The sequence below is a fragment of the Giraffa tippelskirchi genome, chromosome 12 (genome assembly GCF_054371585.1).
Source record: "Giraffa tippelskirchi isolate mGirTip1 chromosome 12, T2T-mGirTip1v1.2.pri, whole genome shotgun sequence".
Classification (NCBI taxonomy): Eukaryota; Metazoa; Chordata; class Mammalia; order Artiodactyla; family Giraffidae; genus Giraffa; species Giraffa tippelskirchi.
The window spans coordinates 20,889,987-20,909,383 of NC_137286.1; the positions used below are offsets into that span (position 1 = coordinate 20,889,987).

At 34.5% G+C, this 19,397-nt stretch overlaps 1 protein-coding gene across 42 annotated transcripts in view; it reads right to left on the reverse strand.

The window, feature by feature from the left end:
- The window catches only part of MIPOL1 (mirror-image polydactyly 1), a 305,559-nt gene that overhangs the window by 61,393 nt on the left and 224,769 nt on the right, over window positions 1–19,397 (reverse strand). For 33 of the 42 annotated variants that reach the window (XM_081547834.1, XM_081547833.1, XM_081547856.1 and 30 more), the window contains one exon: window positions 13,917–14,147. In XM_081547834.1, coding sequence (XP_081403960.1) covers window positions 13,917–14,147 — 231 coding nt within the window. Of the gene's footprint in view, window positions 1–4,159; window positions 4,222–13,916; window positions 14,148–19,397 lie in introns of all 42 variants that reach the window. The other 9 variants (XM_081547859.1, XM_081547839.1, XM_081547840.1 and 6 more) reach the window with 1 other exon arrangement.

Consider the following 19,397-nt stretch of genomic DNA (forward strand, 5'->3'; position numbering starts at 1 on the left):
TGCCTTCTCCGTCAGCTCCACTGTATGACTATTATTTCTGAACATGAAACACCATTCAATAGAAATCATACACACTAGGAAAACCAAGTAAGCTGTTCTTATTTTTGAATGAGGGTAAACGAGAAGTGCACCTCGAGAGTGTTTTCTTCATCTATAGAGTATTCAGGGCTAAATCTAGGGAGAGGTGAATGGGGCACTCAATTCAGATGAACAATTTAAAGAGGTGTAAAAACGCTCATTATCAAGATAAATAATATTTTAATGCAATATTTCAAAAAATCAAAATTAACACAAAAACTTCATGATAAAAAAAAAAACAACAAAATTTAAATAAAGGATCAGTACCTAGTCTAAGATTGATAAAATCTTTAAGGCAAAACTTCTTTATAGTGAGTTTCTTTAAAAGATGAATTTTGATAAAAGGTTGAATGATTTAGGTCTATCTTCTATGATTTACATAAGCACAGAATATTTGAGTAAGAAAAATTTCTAAAGTAAATTTTAATAATAAATCCCTAAATATTGTTTGAAGGCACTTGACATCTTAAATCCCCATGTCGAAGCCCTTTCTGATTTTTAAGCTCTAAATTCTTTGGTATATGCTAAGTTAGTTTCCCCAAACTAGACTGACTGACGATAGAGCCAAAGTAGCTTCTTTTAACTCATTACATGGCTGATGGAATGGGCTTTGCTTGCATTAATTACAGTAGGGGTTACATGATGGCAGTTTTCTGATTCTATTACTCTGTTTGTTAACTGCCATTCTTCCATGGGGCTTCCCAGGTGGTATAGTGGTAAAAGAATCCACCTGCCGATACAGGAGACACAAGAGATGCAGGTTCAATCCTTGAGTGGGGAAGATCCCCTGGAGTAGGAAATGGCAACCCAGTCCAGTATTCTTGCCTGGAAAATTCCATGGACAGAGGAGCCTGGTGGGCTACAGTTCATGCGGTCACAGAGTTGGACACGACTGAGCACAGTAGCACAGCGCATTCTTCTTTACAAAAGGCATTCTTCCTTTCTAACTTCCATCTTTTTTTAAAAAAGTGTCTTTATAGATCCTAAATGTAACAATTTAGGATTCTATAATCAAATACACTTCTTCTTTTGATGCATACATTATTTCAATTTTGGTCTATGGGAACTTTGTCAAGCTGTTCCCATGCCCTTTCTACATGGCTCTATTAGTCTCTGAGTACGTTCTTGCTTTCTGGTACAAAATGATAATCTAGACTCACTGTACTTTCCATGATCCAGGCCCAGAAGCTTTGAAACCCTTTAATAAGAAATGTAGTCAGAAACCAAAATTTGGGTGTTTAGGTGTGTCCCTTGCTTCTAAGGCCTTTTCAATAATAAAGTTAAGGAAAAATATACATTTTTTTAAAATCATAAGTTCATACTGAGAGTTTCAACTCAAATTGAGTATTACAGTTTCTTTTTCTTAATGCCATTTATTTTATAGTGTAAATTTTGGCTCCTAATAATATGTACATAGCTCTTTGCTGCTGCTGCTAAGCTGCTTCAGTCGTGTCCGACTCTGTGCGATCCCATAGTGGCCCACCGGGCTCCACTGTCCCTGGGACTCTCCAGGCAAGAAGTGGGTTGGGAGTGGGAACTGGAACTGGAGTGGGTTGCCATTTCCTTCTCCAATGCATGAAAGTGAAAAGTGAAAGTGAAGTTGTTCAGTAGTCCAGCAATATACAGAAAATAGTTTTAAGAGTTTAATAACCAGTAGTACAACTAAGTATAAATATACTGAGCAAAGTTTAAGATTTCTTTGCATTTCTTCTTGTCCTTAAAACATATGCCTTTAATGATGTATAGTTAGTCTAATAGTCAAAAGACACTTGAGTTAATTATTTTCTCTCTATAAGAATCTAACCAATCTGATATATATAGTCAGGTACACTTATTTCTATTTGTATTTGTTTTCATGGGTGCTTTTTAATTTTTTCACTTGATTTTAATTTCTAAATATTTAAAACATATACACGGTTCAAAAGTCAAACTATAGAAAAAGACATAGTTTGAAAAGTTGCATTACCATCCTATGCCTATGTCTCTTTCCTATCTACCTCCAAAGGATAAACATCCTTCCTGTTCTTTTTATCCTTATTTCTCACTTATGTTATTATAAATACTTGATTTTTTTTCCAATTAGCAATATGTCAATCAATATTCATTTATAGACATCTTCCTTGCTATTTTATTCTTTAAAGTTGCACTGTATCACACTAAGCACTATCCCAGGTGGTGCAGTGGTAAAGAATCTGCCTGCAATGCAGGAGACTCAGGAGATGCAGGTTTGATTCTTGGGTTAGGAAGATCCCCTAGAGTAGGAAATGGCAACCCATCCCAGTATCCTTGCCTGTAAAATTCCATGGACAGAGGAGCCTGGCAGGCCAGTCATGGGGTTGCAAAGAGTCGGACGTGACTGAGTAAGCACATGTATTACACTATGCAAATATATGCATGGTTTATTCATCTACTCTCCTATTTGGGTTGTTTCTGTTTGCTATTAAAAATAATACTGTAGGGGGTTCTCTGATGGTCCAGTGGTTAAGACTCTGTGCTTCCACTGCAGGGGGCACAGGTTTGATCCCTGACCAGCGAACTAGGATCCCACATGCCATGCAGTGCATTCACTAAATAATAGTAATGATGATAATAATACTACAATTCTTAGGAGGAATTCCTAAAAGTGATTTTCCTTAGTCAAAGGGTAAATGTAATTTTGTTGTGTGTGTGTGCTAAGTTACTTCAGTAGTGTCCAACTCTTTGCGACCCTGTGGACTGCAGCCCGCCAACTTCCCTGTCCATGGGATTCTCCAGGCAAGAATACTGGAGTAGGTTGCCATGCCCTCATCCAGGGGACCTTCCTGACCTTGGAATAAAACTGGCATCTCATATTTCTCCTGCATTGGTAGGCTATTTCTTTGCTATTTCTTTACCACTAGCGCCAGCTGGGAATCCCGTGATTTTGTTAGATACCATCATACCATCAAATTCTCCACCGTAGGGCTTTTTTTTCCCCCACTATTTTGCAATCTCACCAGTAATGTATGAGAAAGCACAGAATCCTCTTTACTTTTGGTTTCCAAGATCTATGTGGAGAATCACTTTTTCCAGTTACATGACATCTACATCGTCTTTGAGGCTAAAATATTATTTTTCTAACTCACTCATTTCTGGTTCCAAAGAGGTAATTATAATTTTTAATCTAACATGTATATTATAAGTAGAATATATTCTTCAGTCTATGGCTTGCATTTATAAACTGTATATTTTTCAAAGTACTTTTATGCACATGCATATTATTTGATTCTCACAGTCATGTTTGTAAGTAGTTACAGCAAGTCTATCAGCTCCACCTTCCAGATGAGGAGACTGAGAAGAAACACAATCTAATTAACTTGTACACACTCAGTTAATGACAGTCAAGGGCCTTTAGTTTACTGGTATTTCTACTAGATACTTGGTTGCCTTCCTCTTAACTTTCAATTCTATTATTTTATTATATTTTATAATAAAATATGTCACTTATTAGATAAAAGTATTAGGAACACAGACTTATTCATTATAATTACTTCACATATAATAGAAATATGAAGGCTATTAGTCATGTTGATCTTTTAAGCGTATTTTAGAAAATAAAGCTTACTTGTTTGGGTTTAGCTCAAGATTTTTATCAGAGAAGGCAATGGCACCCCACTCTAGTACTCTGCCTAGACAATCCCATGGACGGAGGAGCCTGGTAGGCTACAGTCCGTGGGGTCGCTCAGAGTCGGACACGACTGAGCGTCTTCACTTTCACTTTTCACTTTCATGCACTGGAGAAGGAAATGGCAACCCACTCTATCCAGTGTTCTTGCCTGCAGAATCCCAGGAACGGGGAGCCTGGTAGGCTGCCGTCTATGGGGTCGCACAGAGTCGGACATGACTGAAGCGACTTAGCAGCAGCAGCCACAAGACTTTTATAAACTGTAAAGTGCTAGACAAGTCTAATAATAAAATTTGTTCTGGAAAAATACACCATATTTTAATTTAAAGTAAGATTCAGTTATGTAAGCATTAGTAACAGGTGAGTATAGTGAACTACCTCTTGACTATATATACAATTATGAACTTCTAAAATCTTACAAAATCGAATGCAAAGTACCTTTCAAGAATGCATTAAAGTTCAAAGGCTCCTTTGTACTAAACAATGTCTCTTCGCATTTTCTAAAAAGGAAAGAAAAAGGTTCTATTCCAATTGTAAAATATTTTGGCCTAAATTAATTAGACTGATTAATAATCCTTGAGAATGGCAACACAGATTTGCCCTATCAAGTGAGTTTCAAGAAAATATTAAAGGATGACATTAACAAATGTTATAAATTGAGCGTCCTCAAACGAAAGTAGTGAAATCAGTGAGTGTAAAGATAAACTCTGATTTTGGTCTCTTTCATAATGTAAACTGTTTCCATAAAACACAATCTGTACATTTGTCATTTAGTTTTGAAGATAAATGTCATTTATTTTTGAAGTTGAAAAATAACAAAAAGACTTTAGACCCATATATAAAAGGTATTCTTTTTATCCTTTTCTGAGACGCTGACCTGTATATTCATTTAAAAATGAACACCACATCTTTACGTTATTAACTTTGTTTTGATCTATTAGTATTCACCAAAGTGCCATTTTATAAAACCTCACACTGAATAGACAAGGCTGCAGGTGACCATCTGCAGCTTTAGAGTCTGTGTTTGAATTGATGAAAAGAGCTTTGTGTTTTCATTGCCAAGTTTGATTCTTCCAGTCATTAGCCATTCCCCTCAGATCACATCAATGAAGCCGTACTCGCTTACACCCATGTGTTAAATTCTCTTCTCCTCATGGTTTCCTTTGCCAGCTCTACTCAAGAATGACTACTGGGCCTTAGCCACATTCTTCTCACAGCTGTGTCAAAAAGAGCATCAGAAAGTCTTCTTAAAACCCATATGTGTATCTGGTCAGTTCTCAGTCTTAGGGTCACCTCACATTGTGGTGTGATAATACAGAGATTCATTCTTGTTCTTGAACTGTGCTACTCCCATCATTCTGGGAAAGATTAGGCCCTCCAGTCAGTAGTAGAGAACTTCTTGGAACACTGATGTGAAATACACATAGCTCAGAAGGCAGATTAGTTTAAACTAAAGAAGGTGACATTTCAAGATTTTGAGCATGTTTATGTTATTTTTACCATTGTGTAGCTTGTCAAATGGTGTAACACAGAGAAAGAAGACACACTTTCATTATGCTTTTGGATACTACTGTATGTGAAGGAAGAAGTCAAATGATGATGCTGTTCCAAGAACTATTAGTTTGAATGCTGTACATGTCAAAGTAATTAAAAAAATTAAAATAGTTAAGTTCAGTAATAGGTTCCAAAATACTATTTGCTATATAAAATTTTCACTTCCAGTTAGTCTTTCCATAGGAACACCTGATGAAGGAATCTATAGTAGCAAAATTATTCTTTACTTTATACTTAGGTTAAGAGCTGAAGAAAAAAATGATATCTGTTGAGTTGCTCAACAATATATTAATAAAACAATATGAAGAAAGAAAGAAGGAGGATTTCAGCTGCTGTTATATACTATATTGCTACAGAATGCATTCTTTTCTCTGTAAATGTAAATTATCAAGAATGAAGTTTATGTGAGGACAGTGTTTATGATTTCACTATCAGACAGAGTTACCCTGAAAGAAACAATATTCTTTCATTTATTGAGGGCCAAATGTGCACTTGGGAAAAATCCCAAGTGGGGGATATAGACAAACATGGAATAATGGGAAGAAAGAATCAAACATGGAATCTTACAATCCAAGTAAAATTTATATTTCTAGTTGCTCTTGGGTTCAATTTAGAATTTTTCAATTATATTCTGGGAATAAAACCTATACCTAGTAAAGAAGTATACATCAGACTTTAGATGAATACATTGACAATTTATTTAAAAAAAATCAGACCCTGATTTATGTAAGCATGTAAACATTCTCTGTATCAACAGACAGATACATTATATCCATTCATCTGTGCTTTTAAGAATAGAAAAAGCAAAAGAGGAATTTCTGAATGAGTTATCAAGTATAATGAGGTTGAGCAACATCCAGGCAGGAATGATGAAAACTTTCAAAAATCTAATTTATACAATAGCTTCTTTTTTTTTCCTTGACTACAAAAGAAGTATGCTAAAATAGTCCAGTGGTTGGTGATATTAAGTACCTTTCCTAGGAAGTTCAAATCACTTTATATGTCTTATTTTTATCAATTCTAAAACTATTCTCCGGTAAGATAGATGAGTTCTCCTATCTTTATGAACTACCCTGGGGTCAAGGGTTAAACAGTTAAGAGAGCTTTTAACTGGAGCTAAGAATAGAACCTAGGAAAATGGTACTGATTAGAGCATAAGAACACTCTAAGGAATTTACATTTCATGTATATGCATGAAAATCACAATAGGACATCTCTGCAGTGTAAGAACTCTCGTACTTTTTTCAGCTTGTCAAGTTTCAGTTAAAGTGTACTTGATCATCATTAAGTGTGTCCTATAATTTTCCTAATAAAGGTCCATATAGTCAAAGCTATGGTTTTTCCAGTAGTCATGTACAGACGTGAGAGTTGGACCATAAAGAAGGCTGAGCACCAAAGAATTGATACTTTTGAATTGTGGAGCTGGAGAAGACTTTTGGGAGGCCCTTGGACAGCAAGGAGATTTAACCAGTCAAACCTAAAGGAAATCAACCCTGATATTCATTGGAAGGGCTGATGCTGGAGCTGAAGCTCCAATACTTGGGCCATCTGACGCAGAGCCGACTGATTGGAAAAGACCCTGATGCTGGGAAAGACTGAAGACAAAAGAAGCGAGCAGCAGAGGATGAGATGGTTAGATGCATCACCGACTCAATGGACATGAATTTGAGCATACTCTGGGAGATAGTGGAAGACAGAGGAGCCTGGTGTACTGCAGTGCATGGGGTCGTAAAGAGTAAGATACAACTTAGCGACTGAACACCAATAAATAATTTCCCTAAAATAATAGAAACTCTTATCTCTGATTTCAATTACTGTAACACTGGGATTAATAAAAAGCAATAAAAATCCCTGCATTTTATTTAGTCTTAAACAGAAACTATATGATTCTCTTATTCAACACTTCTATTTTTCTCTCATTCCTCTCGTGATCATCTGAAATGTGTTTTTATCTATCTTGGTAGGCTGAGATGAATACTAGTCCACATCTAGATCACCTAGTGAAGACAGACTCTGAAATGAAGAAGCCAGTCAAATGTAAAAAGTCATGTTGTGATTTAACTTTTTAGTCCCTACTTTCAGGCTGTTTATGATTCATTCCATAAAATTAACTATAAAAGGGAACTTAACAGGGACAGGGCAGATACTTAGGTTTAGAGAATCCCTCTTCTTCTTTAGCCTGGATCTTTTACTTTCCACTTCATTGGAATTTCTCAATTTTAATAATCACAGATTAATCCTTCCCTGGTAGAAAGAAATGAGCTAGACAATTAAAACTATGTTTCTTTTTCATGTCAAAGTAAGACGTTCCTTGAAGATCAAGGTATAAGCCTTAATTCTCTAGTTTTTATAAAGAAATGAATATAATTATATTACCTATCAAACATGGTAGGTATTTCTGTATATAATAAAAGTAGCTCTAAGGAAAGCTACTTTACGTACTCAGTGTGTAAGAGAGGTGATCCACTATACAAATATATAATGGAATTAAAGTTTTTATAAAATACATACTTGTTTGATAGAGTACAAGATGTATTTCATAAGTTAAATAGGTATTTAATTTAAAAACATGTGTTATGATTAAAAAACCCAGAACATTAAATTCTTAAAAAGCATATCATGTGTTCAAGAATAAAAATTAAGCATGTTAGATGGTGTATATTTTACGATGATTGTTTAGGAGGCCTCTGAGTCCATTTTCCATACATAAATAACATTAAAAAGCTATATCTAATTACTTCTAGATTTAGAAGGTGCTGTCCAAAGCTGACAGGGGTGTTCAGTTGTACATAAACTATCACAAATAAATTAACTATTTGACTTATTATTTGCTGAGGTATATATCATACTTCACAGAGCTTTTAAAATCTCAAATACAAAAAAGATTGTGAAGAAATTTCCAGAAAAGTTTTAAATCCTCATTTACTAATAATACTAATAAATCCAAGTAAACTTTCAACATTTTATTAAATATTGATTTAAACCTCATGCTGAGTTGAGTACATTTATGAAATGCACTCCTTGATTCAATTAACAAGTATCATATTTACAAAGCATTCACAATACATCTAGTATTGCTTTGCAACTTGTAGTCCAACCAAGAATTTACAGGGAAAATAGCAAGACAAAGTTGGCAAGAAGTAGAATAATTTTAATGAAAACACAATATTAATGTAACTATGTAAAAAAATTCATTGATGCTTTTCACATTAAACTACATAAGACTATTTGAGCAGAATCATTTATCATTATAGTTAATATCAGATTCTGGAACTAGCAACAAAACTAAAAAGTTTAGTGAAGTCTTTTGATGAAAACTATAGTTGTTTTTTTTTTTTAATAATAGCAGGCTTTTTAAAAAAAAAAAAGTCAAGAAACTGGAAATGCTCTGTTCCCCTTCCCAGCGCCCAGAGTCATCTACCCTGTTTTATAATTCAACCTGCAAACAGATTAAGCAGCTAAGTTTGTGGAAAGTATGTTTGCTCTCCGCTAAGAACCGTTGTGTGACACTATGGCGACTCCCCCGATACCTCAAAGTGAACTACAGACTGCTCTCCCTCATCAGCAGGGAAACCAGGCTGAGAATTCACAACTTCTTTGTAACCTCAACTTCTTCATAGAAATCAGTATTTGGCCAACGGCAGGAAAGACTTTTATTAACTTTACATGCTCTTTTCTTTTTTTTTTTAAATAGCACTCAAAAGCCACAGGATGCCCTATATTTCAGAAGGAAATGTTTTATGCTGGTCTTTGGAATTTTAATTATGCAATTAAAAATTAGAATGCCTGCAAATGTTAAGTAACTGACTTCTTTTAAGTACAGAAAGAAAATTCTAAATAGTTGATACATTTTTCTTCTTGAATATATATTAAAAGTTTACAAATTTTAGTCCAACCTATTCATTATATAGTTATAGTTTATGAGGAAATAAATAACATCAGTGTAAATCCAGCCCACAGTTAAGATGGTATGTGATGAAAGTTATTTCATTTTAAAACCTAGATCTTTGAGAGGTCTTCTAACCATATCAGTCTGGCTATAAATACTTTTAGGTAACTGTGTAGCTTAAATACGTTAACTACAGTAAAATATATTAAAAAATCTCTTTGGGAACTTTTGCTCTAGGCCAGAAGAAGCGTATCTGTAGATGGAAAGACAGATGGAAAAATATAGCACAAAGAATCAGATTTTATAATCTCATGTGATAAAAACATCATTTAGTGGACTAGTGCATCAGTTTTCTTTTTAATAAATGAGGACTATGGATGGTCTAGGCAAAACTATGAAGAGAAATTTTTTAGAACAAAGTTCTCACGTTCTTAACCTGTTTTTTAGCCTCCACATAAATCTCTACATCCAGGATCGGCAAACAAACAAACAAACAAAAAAATAACCTAAAAGGTAGATCACTATGTGCTCTTCCTCCACAAACACATACACTTTTAAAAGAGACCTATCTAAGGAGAGTAATGTTAAAGGCAAAGGAATGGATTTCCATTGGTGAAATTTTAGGTATCACCCAGATACCTGGGCCAAGAAGTTATTTTTGGTCTGTGAAGTCTGGCATTCATCACATTTTACCGTATAAGTGACTATCTGCCTATAAATATTGGCTACTTTATGGATAGTAATTCTGTACAACTTTCCTTTCCAAATATACTCCTATAGGTTAAAAAATTTAAGAAAAATATTTACTCAAAGAAATAAAATATAAATTTAAAATACAATTATTAGAAATAGTTTATGGTCTCTCTATCCTATTTACTGAAGATTTCAGGTCTTTTAAATGTAATTAAATTTGATGGAAGTTTGTGGTTAGAATAAGCTGATCACTAGCAAGTGTGTGTTGTCAATCACTCAGTTGTGTCCAATTCTTTTGAGACCCATGGACTGTAGCCTGCCAGGTGCCTCTGTCCATGGGATTCTCCAGATAAGAACACTGGAGTGGTTTCCATTTCCTCCTCCAGGAGATCTTCCTGATCCAGGGATCAAATCCCTGTCTCCACGTCTCCTGCATTGGCAGGTGGATTCTTTACCACTGTGCCACCAGGGAAACCCTTTTCTGTCATTATATCAAACTATTAAATTGTTCCAGTCCATATGTTCATAAGCATTTATAGAGTACCCACTTAACAGCAGGTATCTGTGCCAAGTATTTGGAGGCAATGGGGATACAAAGATGAACAGGACACCATCTATGGCTTTCTAAGAAGGCAAGATGGCATGAGCAGAGATACTGTGGTAGGGCATCATGGAGGGAGATGATACTAAAACAATGGGAGAAGCCCACTGATAGGCCTCCTATATCATGCTAAATTGTTTAAACTTTAACTTGCAGGGGTTGAAGAGTCCCTGAAAGATTTCAAATGGGGAAATAGTATAATCTGATTTGTGTTTTAGAAAAATTAACTCTGGTGGTGGTAAGGAAGACAAATTTTGAGAGAGCTACAGGCAGGTAAACCAGTTCTAAGATTATTTCAATAGTCTAGAGGAATGATTATTTCAACAGCCATGAGGAATGAGCCATGAGGGCCTGAATTAATGAAATTAACAAGGGAAGAGTGGTGGAATCAGGAGATACTTAGGCAGTAGACAACAGAGACTGATGGCAAAGTGAATGTGAATGACAAGAAAGAGTGCGGGAAGAAGGAAAGGGCTGAAACTTTTGAGGACTATGATGGAGACAGGAAATACAGAATGGAGGGCTTTATTTTCAGAGGAGTAATTTTTCACCAAAAAAACTATGACACAGAAGACAGTGATTTAACTTTCTAGGATGTTGGAGAAGACCTGGTAGAGAAAAGGCAGTTGAACTACTCCTGTGGGTTTGATAAATGTGGTGATACTAATGATACACTTTGCAGAATGCTACAGTAACTGATTACGAACTAGGCATCTTTACATACTATCCAGTTTATTCTTTGCATAAGCTCTCCCTGTGAAGTCAGTGTAACTGTCCAAATTTTTTCACTGAAAAAATTTTGCTTCAGGGGTTAAGTAATCTGCCCCAAATCTGACAGGAAATAGGTAGGAAAGCAGGGACTCAAACACAGGTCTGTCCGATTTGACTACAAATCTTGACTATCTTCTACACTGCAGTGAGTCTCATAGGATGAATACAATTCTCATGAAGGAAAAGGGGCAAAGGCTCCAAGGAGAGAGGCCAACATATGTAAAGGCATTTAGCCTTGAAAAGGTAGTGCCCTTCTGAAGAATGAGACAGTGCAGTGTGAGTGAAATGACAAGAGGAGGGACTATGCAACACACATTGTTCTAAAAGCATCACATGTATTATCTCATCTAATTCTTACAACATTATGAGGTAGGAGTATTACTGTCCACATTTTATTGTCCACATCAGCACAATGTTTCAAAATAAAATGTCCTAATTCACATACCTATACATTCTGAATCCAGAGCCTGAGATTTTAAATTAACATGTTGAAGACGTATCAGCATTTTTACTTATTTTACCATGATCATATACTAGTTTTATAATAAAATACAGTTAGGAATGGGCCACTGAATTTAATATTTAGGAAATTACTGGTATGTTAAGAAGAACAATTTTAGTATAAGAGCTAACCATAGTGTATTGAGTAGTAGACAAACAAATGGGAATTGAAAAATTAGAGTGAATACAGATCAGCTGTTTAAGAAATTTAGTTGTGAAGGGAAAAGGGAAAATGTGAACCTTTTTAGTTTAAAGTTTAATTATTGCCTGGAGTACTGATATATTTACAAAGTACCTTCAAAAATAATTGCTAGTAATAGTAATTTCAGATTATATAGAGGATACTAATACCATCTAATAAAATCATACAAGTTGGCTTCCTGGAAGGTTATCATCTTATATCCAATAAAACAGGCTGATGTCCAACTTAACTGTGATGAAGATACACTGCACACTTGAGGGCAATAGAGATGAAAGATCGTGTATAAAATATGAAAAGAAAAGCCTGATAATATTTCCTCTAGGTCTGATTGCTGGAAATCAGAATAAAAGATTTAACATTTAAATTAACATTTAACACTGGTAACTGACATAATTATTGCACTTAAACCCTGCCCATGGATTGGTGCCATTTCCAAGTCTTGATTTGTCTGTTGTTAAATGTGAAAAATAAGGGCAATATCACTAGTTTTTCAAAAGATTAAGCATTACAAGAGAAAATACTATTTCTACTTCTTGCAGTACAAAGTTATTTCTTTTACAAAATAATAAGATAGCTGATGAGATTTAAAAATTAAAGTTGACAACATTTCCAAATTTTTTAGAAATCTAATGTTCTTCGGGAAAAATTTTAGGGAATTTTAGTTATGTAAAGAAATTAAAAGATTACATGTAAAGAAGACTGTGAAATTTTAACGTACTTGTAGCTTTTAAGCAAGTTGAGCCAAAATAGATCTTGACTGTCAAAAGTTACTGATTTGTAATTGACAATGAAACGAGATCGGCCTAAATATCTATCTTGGTGTTCTTAGAACGTTAATATTTCATTGTGAATAATTATAGACAGTTGCTGGAGAAATATAAACTTAATCTTTAAACCTATAAAAATATATCATAAATCATAAGTTTCAAGTTAGCAGACATTGATTTAAAGATTAATATGCAAAATTCCTAATCTGTTTTAAAAAGTCTTGACTACATATGTATCTGACCTTGGGCTATGAATTGAGATATAAGATACGATTTCAGGGGTGTGAGGGAAATGTTTGAGACCTATTTTCAAATAAGAAGTAGTGAGAAGTAAGAAATGTTGAAGTTAGCACTTACACTTCATACTGTAAAAATGAAAAAAAATTGCTAAGGGAAAGGGTATGTTTTAGAACCCTTTGTCTTAGAATTCAGTGTCTTAGAATTGAATGCAATTAGGTGTGTAAATGATGCAATGCTGTTAGCAATACATAATAAAGGGCTCCGTTAAAATGACAAAGTTCTATTATATTAAAGCTGCCTTAGAAAATTCTGCTACAGTGTTCAAGTTCAAGTCCCATCAATTAACAAGATTTCCTTATCTGATAAGTTATTTGTTATCATTTTGCTAGCTATCATTAAAGACTGACTGATTATGCAGCTTTATTTAAATTTGAATAAAAATGCAAAGATTATTTAAAATAAATATCATGTACTGTGAAAAGCTGTACTGAATTCTTCAGAGGAACAACACAAGAAAATGAGTTTCACTGTACTGGATTCTATGTACCTAGAGGTCTAAAACTGCAAGATCATAGAAGATTTCAGCTCAGGCAGGATTATTTTGATGCTAAATGAATAAAGTTGGTAACTTGCCCGTCTATTCCCTTTGCTAATAACTTCATGTATTACCTATGAAATGATTTTTATTGTATGGCCTCCATGAGCTCATGAAGATCAATTACTAAAGTTAAAAAAAGTTAAAAACAAGCAAAAATAAAAGTTGCTTGCCCTAAACAGTAACCACGATTCCCAAGTAAATGACTTTTTGACCCCAAATTTAAATATGACAGGTAGTCTAAAAAAGTTCATTTGGCTCAATCCACTTTTGTTTGAAACTATTAATAGCATGAATAACATATTACTTAGTTGCCAAAACAAAGTGCTTTTGCCTTGTTTTGTTTCATACTTTTGAAATAATACAAGATCATTTTACTTACTTCTGAACTTGATCACTGGCCGTTCGGGAGGCCTCGACAGCATGCTGAAGCTCTGATTCCACGTTTGCTCGATCTGTCAGAGCTTGCTGCAGTTGGGTGGCCAGTTCCTCATTTTGTTGTTGAGTGATGCAAACAATGTTCTCTCTGTTTTTTAAAGCTTCTTCATAGATACTAAGTGTAAGATTAAACTGATCCTTCAGATTTTCTTCTTGGGATAAAGATTTGTGTAAACTGATAAAATATAAAAATAAAAAAATTTAAACATAAATATGTAGGCTTACTGACCAATAATCTATTAAACAAAAATCTCCAGTTAGAAAGATTCATTTCTAAAAATCAATAAAGGCATATTTAAATGGATAAATGAAAGTAATTTTTGTATCACAATATTATACTTGATAATTATCCATTTCTCTGCTTCTAAGCTGAAAGCTACCCAGACAAATGATTATCTTTGCTACCAAAGCATACAAAAAGATGCTGTAAGATGTTAATTTAATTATATCAGTGTAAATATTACATTCAATTTTCTTTAAAAGGAATAGCAAAGAATTGGAAAATAAAGTATCTCTAAGTAAATAAAAGAATGTAATAAGCTGACTGCAAAGAAGTGAGAAGTAAGAGAATGGGCATCAGTTTAGTAGATCCAGGGTCTAATTCAGCTGAACACTTAATGAGAATGAATGAGGTTTGTACAAATACTGATCAGCCTTATACACAGCATTTTCTACTTGTCACAGTTGAGATATGAATGAGGTTAAAATTACTAGTCAGATCGCACAGAAATAATATGTATTCAGATATATTTTCTTTTTGTTAATGAATCTTACTCCAAATACACCCACTCATTAAGTCATACAGAGAAACAGCATATAAATTAAGACCAAATGAATGCAGAAGAAAATGCAGACAAATAGAATCCTAAAATGCTAAAGGTCAAATCTTTGATATGTCATTACACCTACCACCTGAGGTTATTTTGAAATGGCACCAAGCACCTCACTCAATTAAATAAAGACATTTTGAAAATATAAATATTTAATAAGGGGAAATTTAAAATCCACACAGGAGATGTTCTTTTTTTATTAAATAAAATCATTTCAGTATATGCATACAAAAAAAATGTCGATGGGAGACTCGAAGTAAAACAACCCAACTATATAATACAGATTGATAATGTTGAAAGAAAGGAATCTAATTCTTAAAGCTGCAGAAAGCTTGTCAGGGAACTTTAACTCTGGCCGAATATCTAGCCTAGTACTTTATCTAAAACTTTTCAAACTCAAGTAATTATAAATTTCTTCTTTTTGCTTTAGCAACCTATACACCTCTCCAAGGTGTTCACTTTGGAGAAAGTGTCACAAGGAAATAAGATGGACCTGAGGCAGGGACAGTAAAAGAAATCATTCCAGAATTCAAATTAATCTGGTAGAGAGAATGCTGCTACACTGTGGTCAAGTGACTGATTACTATGTATGAAATAAAAATGGTGTATGGTGCCAGATTGGCAGAGTGCAAAGAAAGTATCTTCCTTTGTGCTTTTTCACCTCCTTATTTATGTATCTAACCCTTATTTCATTCTTCTTTTTACCAATCCATATGCTTAAAGACTTCTGTCTCTTGCTCATTTTTCTATTCTTTCTCTGTCCTCTCATACTTTCTACATTCTTCCAACTTCCAATTTCTTTCAATCCACTCGTTTTGTTTACTTCAAAGACCCAAGAAAGAAACTAAAAACAAAACAAAACAAAACCTCTAAAAAGTCTATGTTCTTTACTTTTAAATGTCAATTACATTTTAAATTATATAATGTGCACAAATATAAAATATTCAGCTTTGACAGAATGTAAAGAACAAAACACAGAACAAATATAGAAGACTCCAGTCCTTACAGTTGATCCCCTTCCCAAAGGTAACCACTAAGTCAACCTCTATCAAGATTAATATTGCCTGTTTTTGAATTTTTTGTCTGACTTATTTTACCCAACATAATGTTTATGAGATTCATCCTGTTGTTGCATGTAGTTCCCTTTTTTTATTCTATTAAGTATTCTGTTGCATAAATACACAGCAACTTATTTCCCCGTCCCACTGTTGCTGCCATGAATAAACTCTTGTATGGGTCTTTTGATGAACCTACGTACTTGTTTCTTTTTTGTTTTGGTTTTTGTTTCCAGGTTTACTGAGATATAAGTGACATAAGCACTCATGCCTGGAACAGAATTTCTCCTTAGGGTATATGTATGTCCAGATTTAGCAGATACTGCAAAGCTTCCCAAAGTGGTCACACCAATGAACACTCTCATCACAAGGGAGTTCCAGCTGCTCTCTGTGCAGCCTTACAGTGGGATTGCCAGTCCTTTAAACTGTGGCCCTTTTAATAGGTGTACAGCGATATTTCATTCTCTTAATGTTGTCTTTTGATGAATACAAGTTGTTAATGTTAATGAAATCCAGTTTATTATTATTCTACTAATGGCAGCACTTTCTTGCGTCCTATTTAAAAAAATCTTAGCCTATCCAGTTCCTTTGTATTTTAATCTTACATATATGCTCCTCATTTAAAACTTGAAGTCGGTCAGCTTATTTTGGGAATTCTGCATTTGTTTATGATATCTAAAACACTATCTAGTATATTATAACCAATTAACTATTAAGAATCAATGACTCAGTTTTAAAAATTATACCATTATTAAAATCAAAATTATCCCAATTTAATTCCCTAATCATTCATCATTTATTAGTCTTCTATCATTTAATATTTTCCTTTTGAGGAACAAGTTTATATTACCTGATTTTAATTTTTCTCTCAGATGGACCTGTGACTGGGACCCTTTATTCTCAAGCTCAAAGAGCTACTCATCCTTCAGCACGTTTTGGAAACCTTTAAATCCCCATCAAGTCTTTCTCAGACTGAAGTAGTAGCTGGAGTGATCTCATAAAAAGATGAATTAGATAATGTCACTCAAAATCCTATAACAGTTCCTCACTGTATTCAGAATGAATCTCTGACGATAATAACAAATTACATATTTTAACTAAACCTCACAACAACTTCGGAAGGAAGTCCTATTAATATTACTTTTTTACTAATAAAAAACTGAAGCAAAGACATAAGTATTTTAATTAATCTCACCCCTAGCAGAGCCAGGATCTGAACACCCATCACAGCCTTTTACTTGGTTTGGAATCCTCCCCTACTTGCCATGGGCTACAAAGCCTTCTGTCATCTGGTCTCTCTACGTACCACCTTTTAGCAGACATTCCATTTCTCAGGTACAGCAAGCTTTTCCTGCTTGAAGCATTTGTTTGGAATGTCTTTCTTTCCATGCTTCTATGTGACTAAACTCCTAGGTCTCAGCATAAGTACTGCTTTCTCAGATAAAAGTTTTATGTCTCTTCATTTAAATTTATATGTTCCCTCATAGAACCTCTTTTCCTTCTTAGAACTTACAATACTTTGCAGTTTTTTTCAGTATCATCATGTGATTTACTTTCTAATTCCAACAAATTAACTTACATAGGGAAATTTTATTTTATGGGAAGAATATATTCATAAACTTCAATAAATCAGAATGTTTATAATTTAGGGAAATTTTCTTATAGGAATAAAGATGGAGTAGAGAGGATATATTCCTAGTGTGTATAAATCTATAACCACTGAAGTAAATTTTTGCTTTAGTGTTGTTTTTTTCCCGGCCCCATGGACTGCATCCCATCAGGCTCCTTATTGTCCATGGAATTCTCCAGGCAAGAATACTGGAGTGGGTAGCCATTCCATTCTCCAGGTGATCTTCCAGACCCAGGGATGGAACCCGGGTCTCCTGCATTGCAGGCAGATTCTTTATCATCTGAGTCACGAGGAAAGCCTGCACTAACACTTTTCTTCACAAAGTTCTTCCCTAAATTGACAAGAGGGTCACATTGTTTAGTTTTCTTCAGAGTCATATCATATTTAACCTCTGTTCCAAGTTGATTGAGATGCATTGCTTTTCAGATGCATCTTTTCCCATGCAGCAGCATTACAATTTAATGGCATTTAAATGACACTGTATAGGAAAATATTTTAAAGTTGCAGTAAGACTGCCATATGACCCAGCAATCCCACTGCTGGGCATATACACCGAGGAAACCAGAATTGAAAGAGACGCGTGTACCCCAATGTTCAGCGCAGCACTGTTTACAATAGCCAGGACATGGAAGCAACCTAGATGTCCATCAGCAGACGAATGGATAAGGAAGCTGTGGTACATATACACAATGGAATATTACTCAGCCATTAAAAAAAATACATTTGAATCGGTTCTACTGAGATGGATGAAACTGGAGCCCATTATACAGAGTGAAGTAAGCCAGAAAGAAAAACAACAATACAGTATACTAATGCATATATATGGAATTTGAAAGATGGTAACGATAACCCTATATGCGAGACAGAATAAGAGACACAGATGCATGGAACAATTTTATGGACTCTGAGGGAGAAGGTGAGGGTGGGACGTTCTGGGAGAATAGCATTGAAACATGTATATTATCATATGTGAAACAGAACACCATTCCATGTTTGATGCATGTGACAAGGGCTCAGGGCTGGGGCAATGGGATGATCCAGAAGGATGGGATGGGGAGGGAGGTGGGTGGGGGGTCCAGGAAGGGGAACACATGTAAACCCATGGCTGATTCATGTCAATGTATGGCAAAAACTATTACAATATTGTAAAGTAATTAGCCCCCAACTAAAATAAATAAATTTATAAAAAAAAAAAAAAATAAAGTTGCAGTAAGAATAAATGATAAAACAACAGCAGAAAAGCTGTTAATCACCCCCAGAAAGAGTGTGGTTTACAGGGCATTAACATATGATGGTAACCAACCCTAACTCTTCCAGTTTTGAAATTATGCAATTCTTAGTGAATGTTTCTATAGAAAGTGAGCCTTTAAAAATATTTTTACCAGCATTTAGTGAGTAGAGGCCAGAGATGTTGCTAAACATCCTACATTGCAGAGGACAGATCCCCAAGACAAAGAATTATCCAATCTAATATGTCAAGAATGTCAAATCTGGTAAATAAAGAGAGACTGGATTTGGATTTTGAAGAAGGAGATTCAAATTTCAGTCTTGCTGTTTACTCTGAAAAATACAGTACCCCTTTGAGTATTAATTTCCTCAATTCTAAAATAATGAGAAAAACCTCATTAAATTTATATGACAAGGGCTCGGGGCCGGGGCAGTGGGATGATCCAGAGGGATGGGAGGGGGAGGGAGGTGGGTGGGGGGTTCGGGAAGGGGAACACATGTAAACCCATGGCTGATTCTTGTCAATGTATGGCAAAAACTATTACAATATTGTAAAGTAATTAGCCCCCAAGTAAAATAAATAAATTTATAAAAAAAAAAAAAAAAAAAATAAATACATTGGAGTTAAAAATTACCAAGAAAAAAAAAAAAAAAAAAAAAAATTTATATGAGAAAAAATGAGG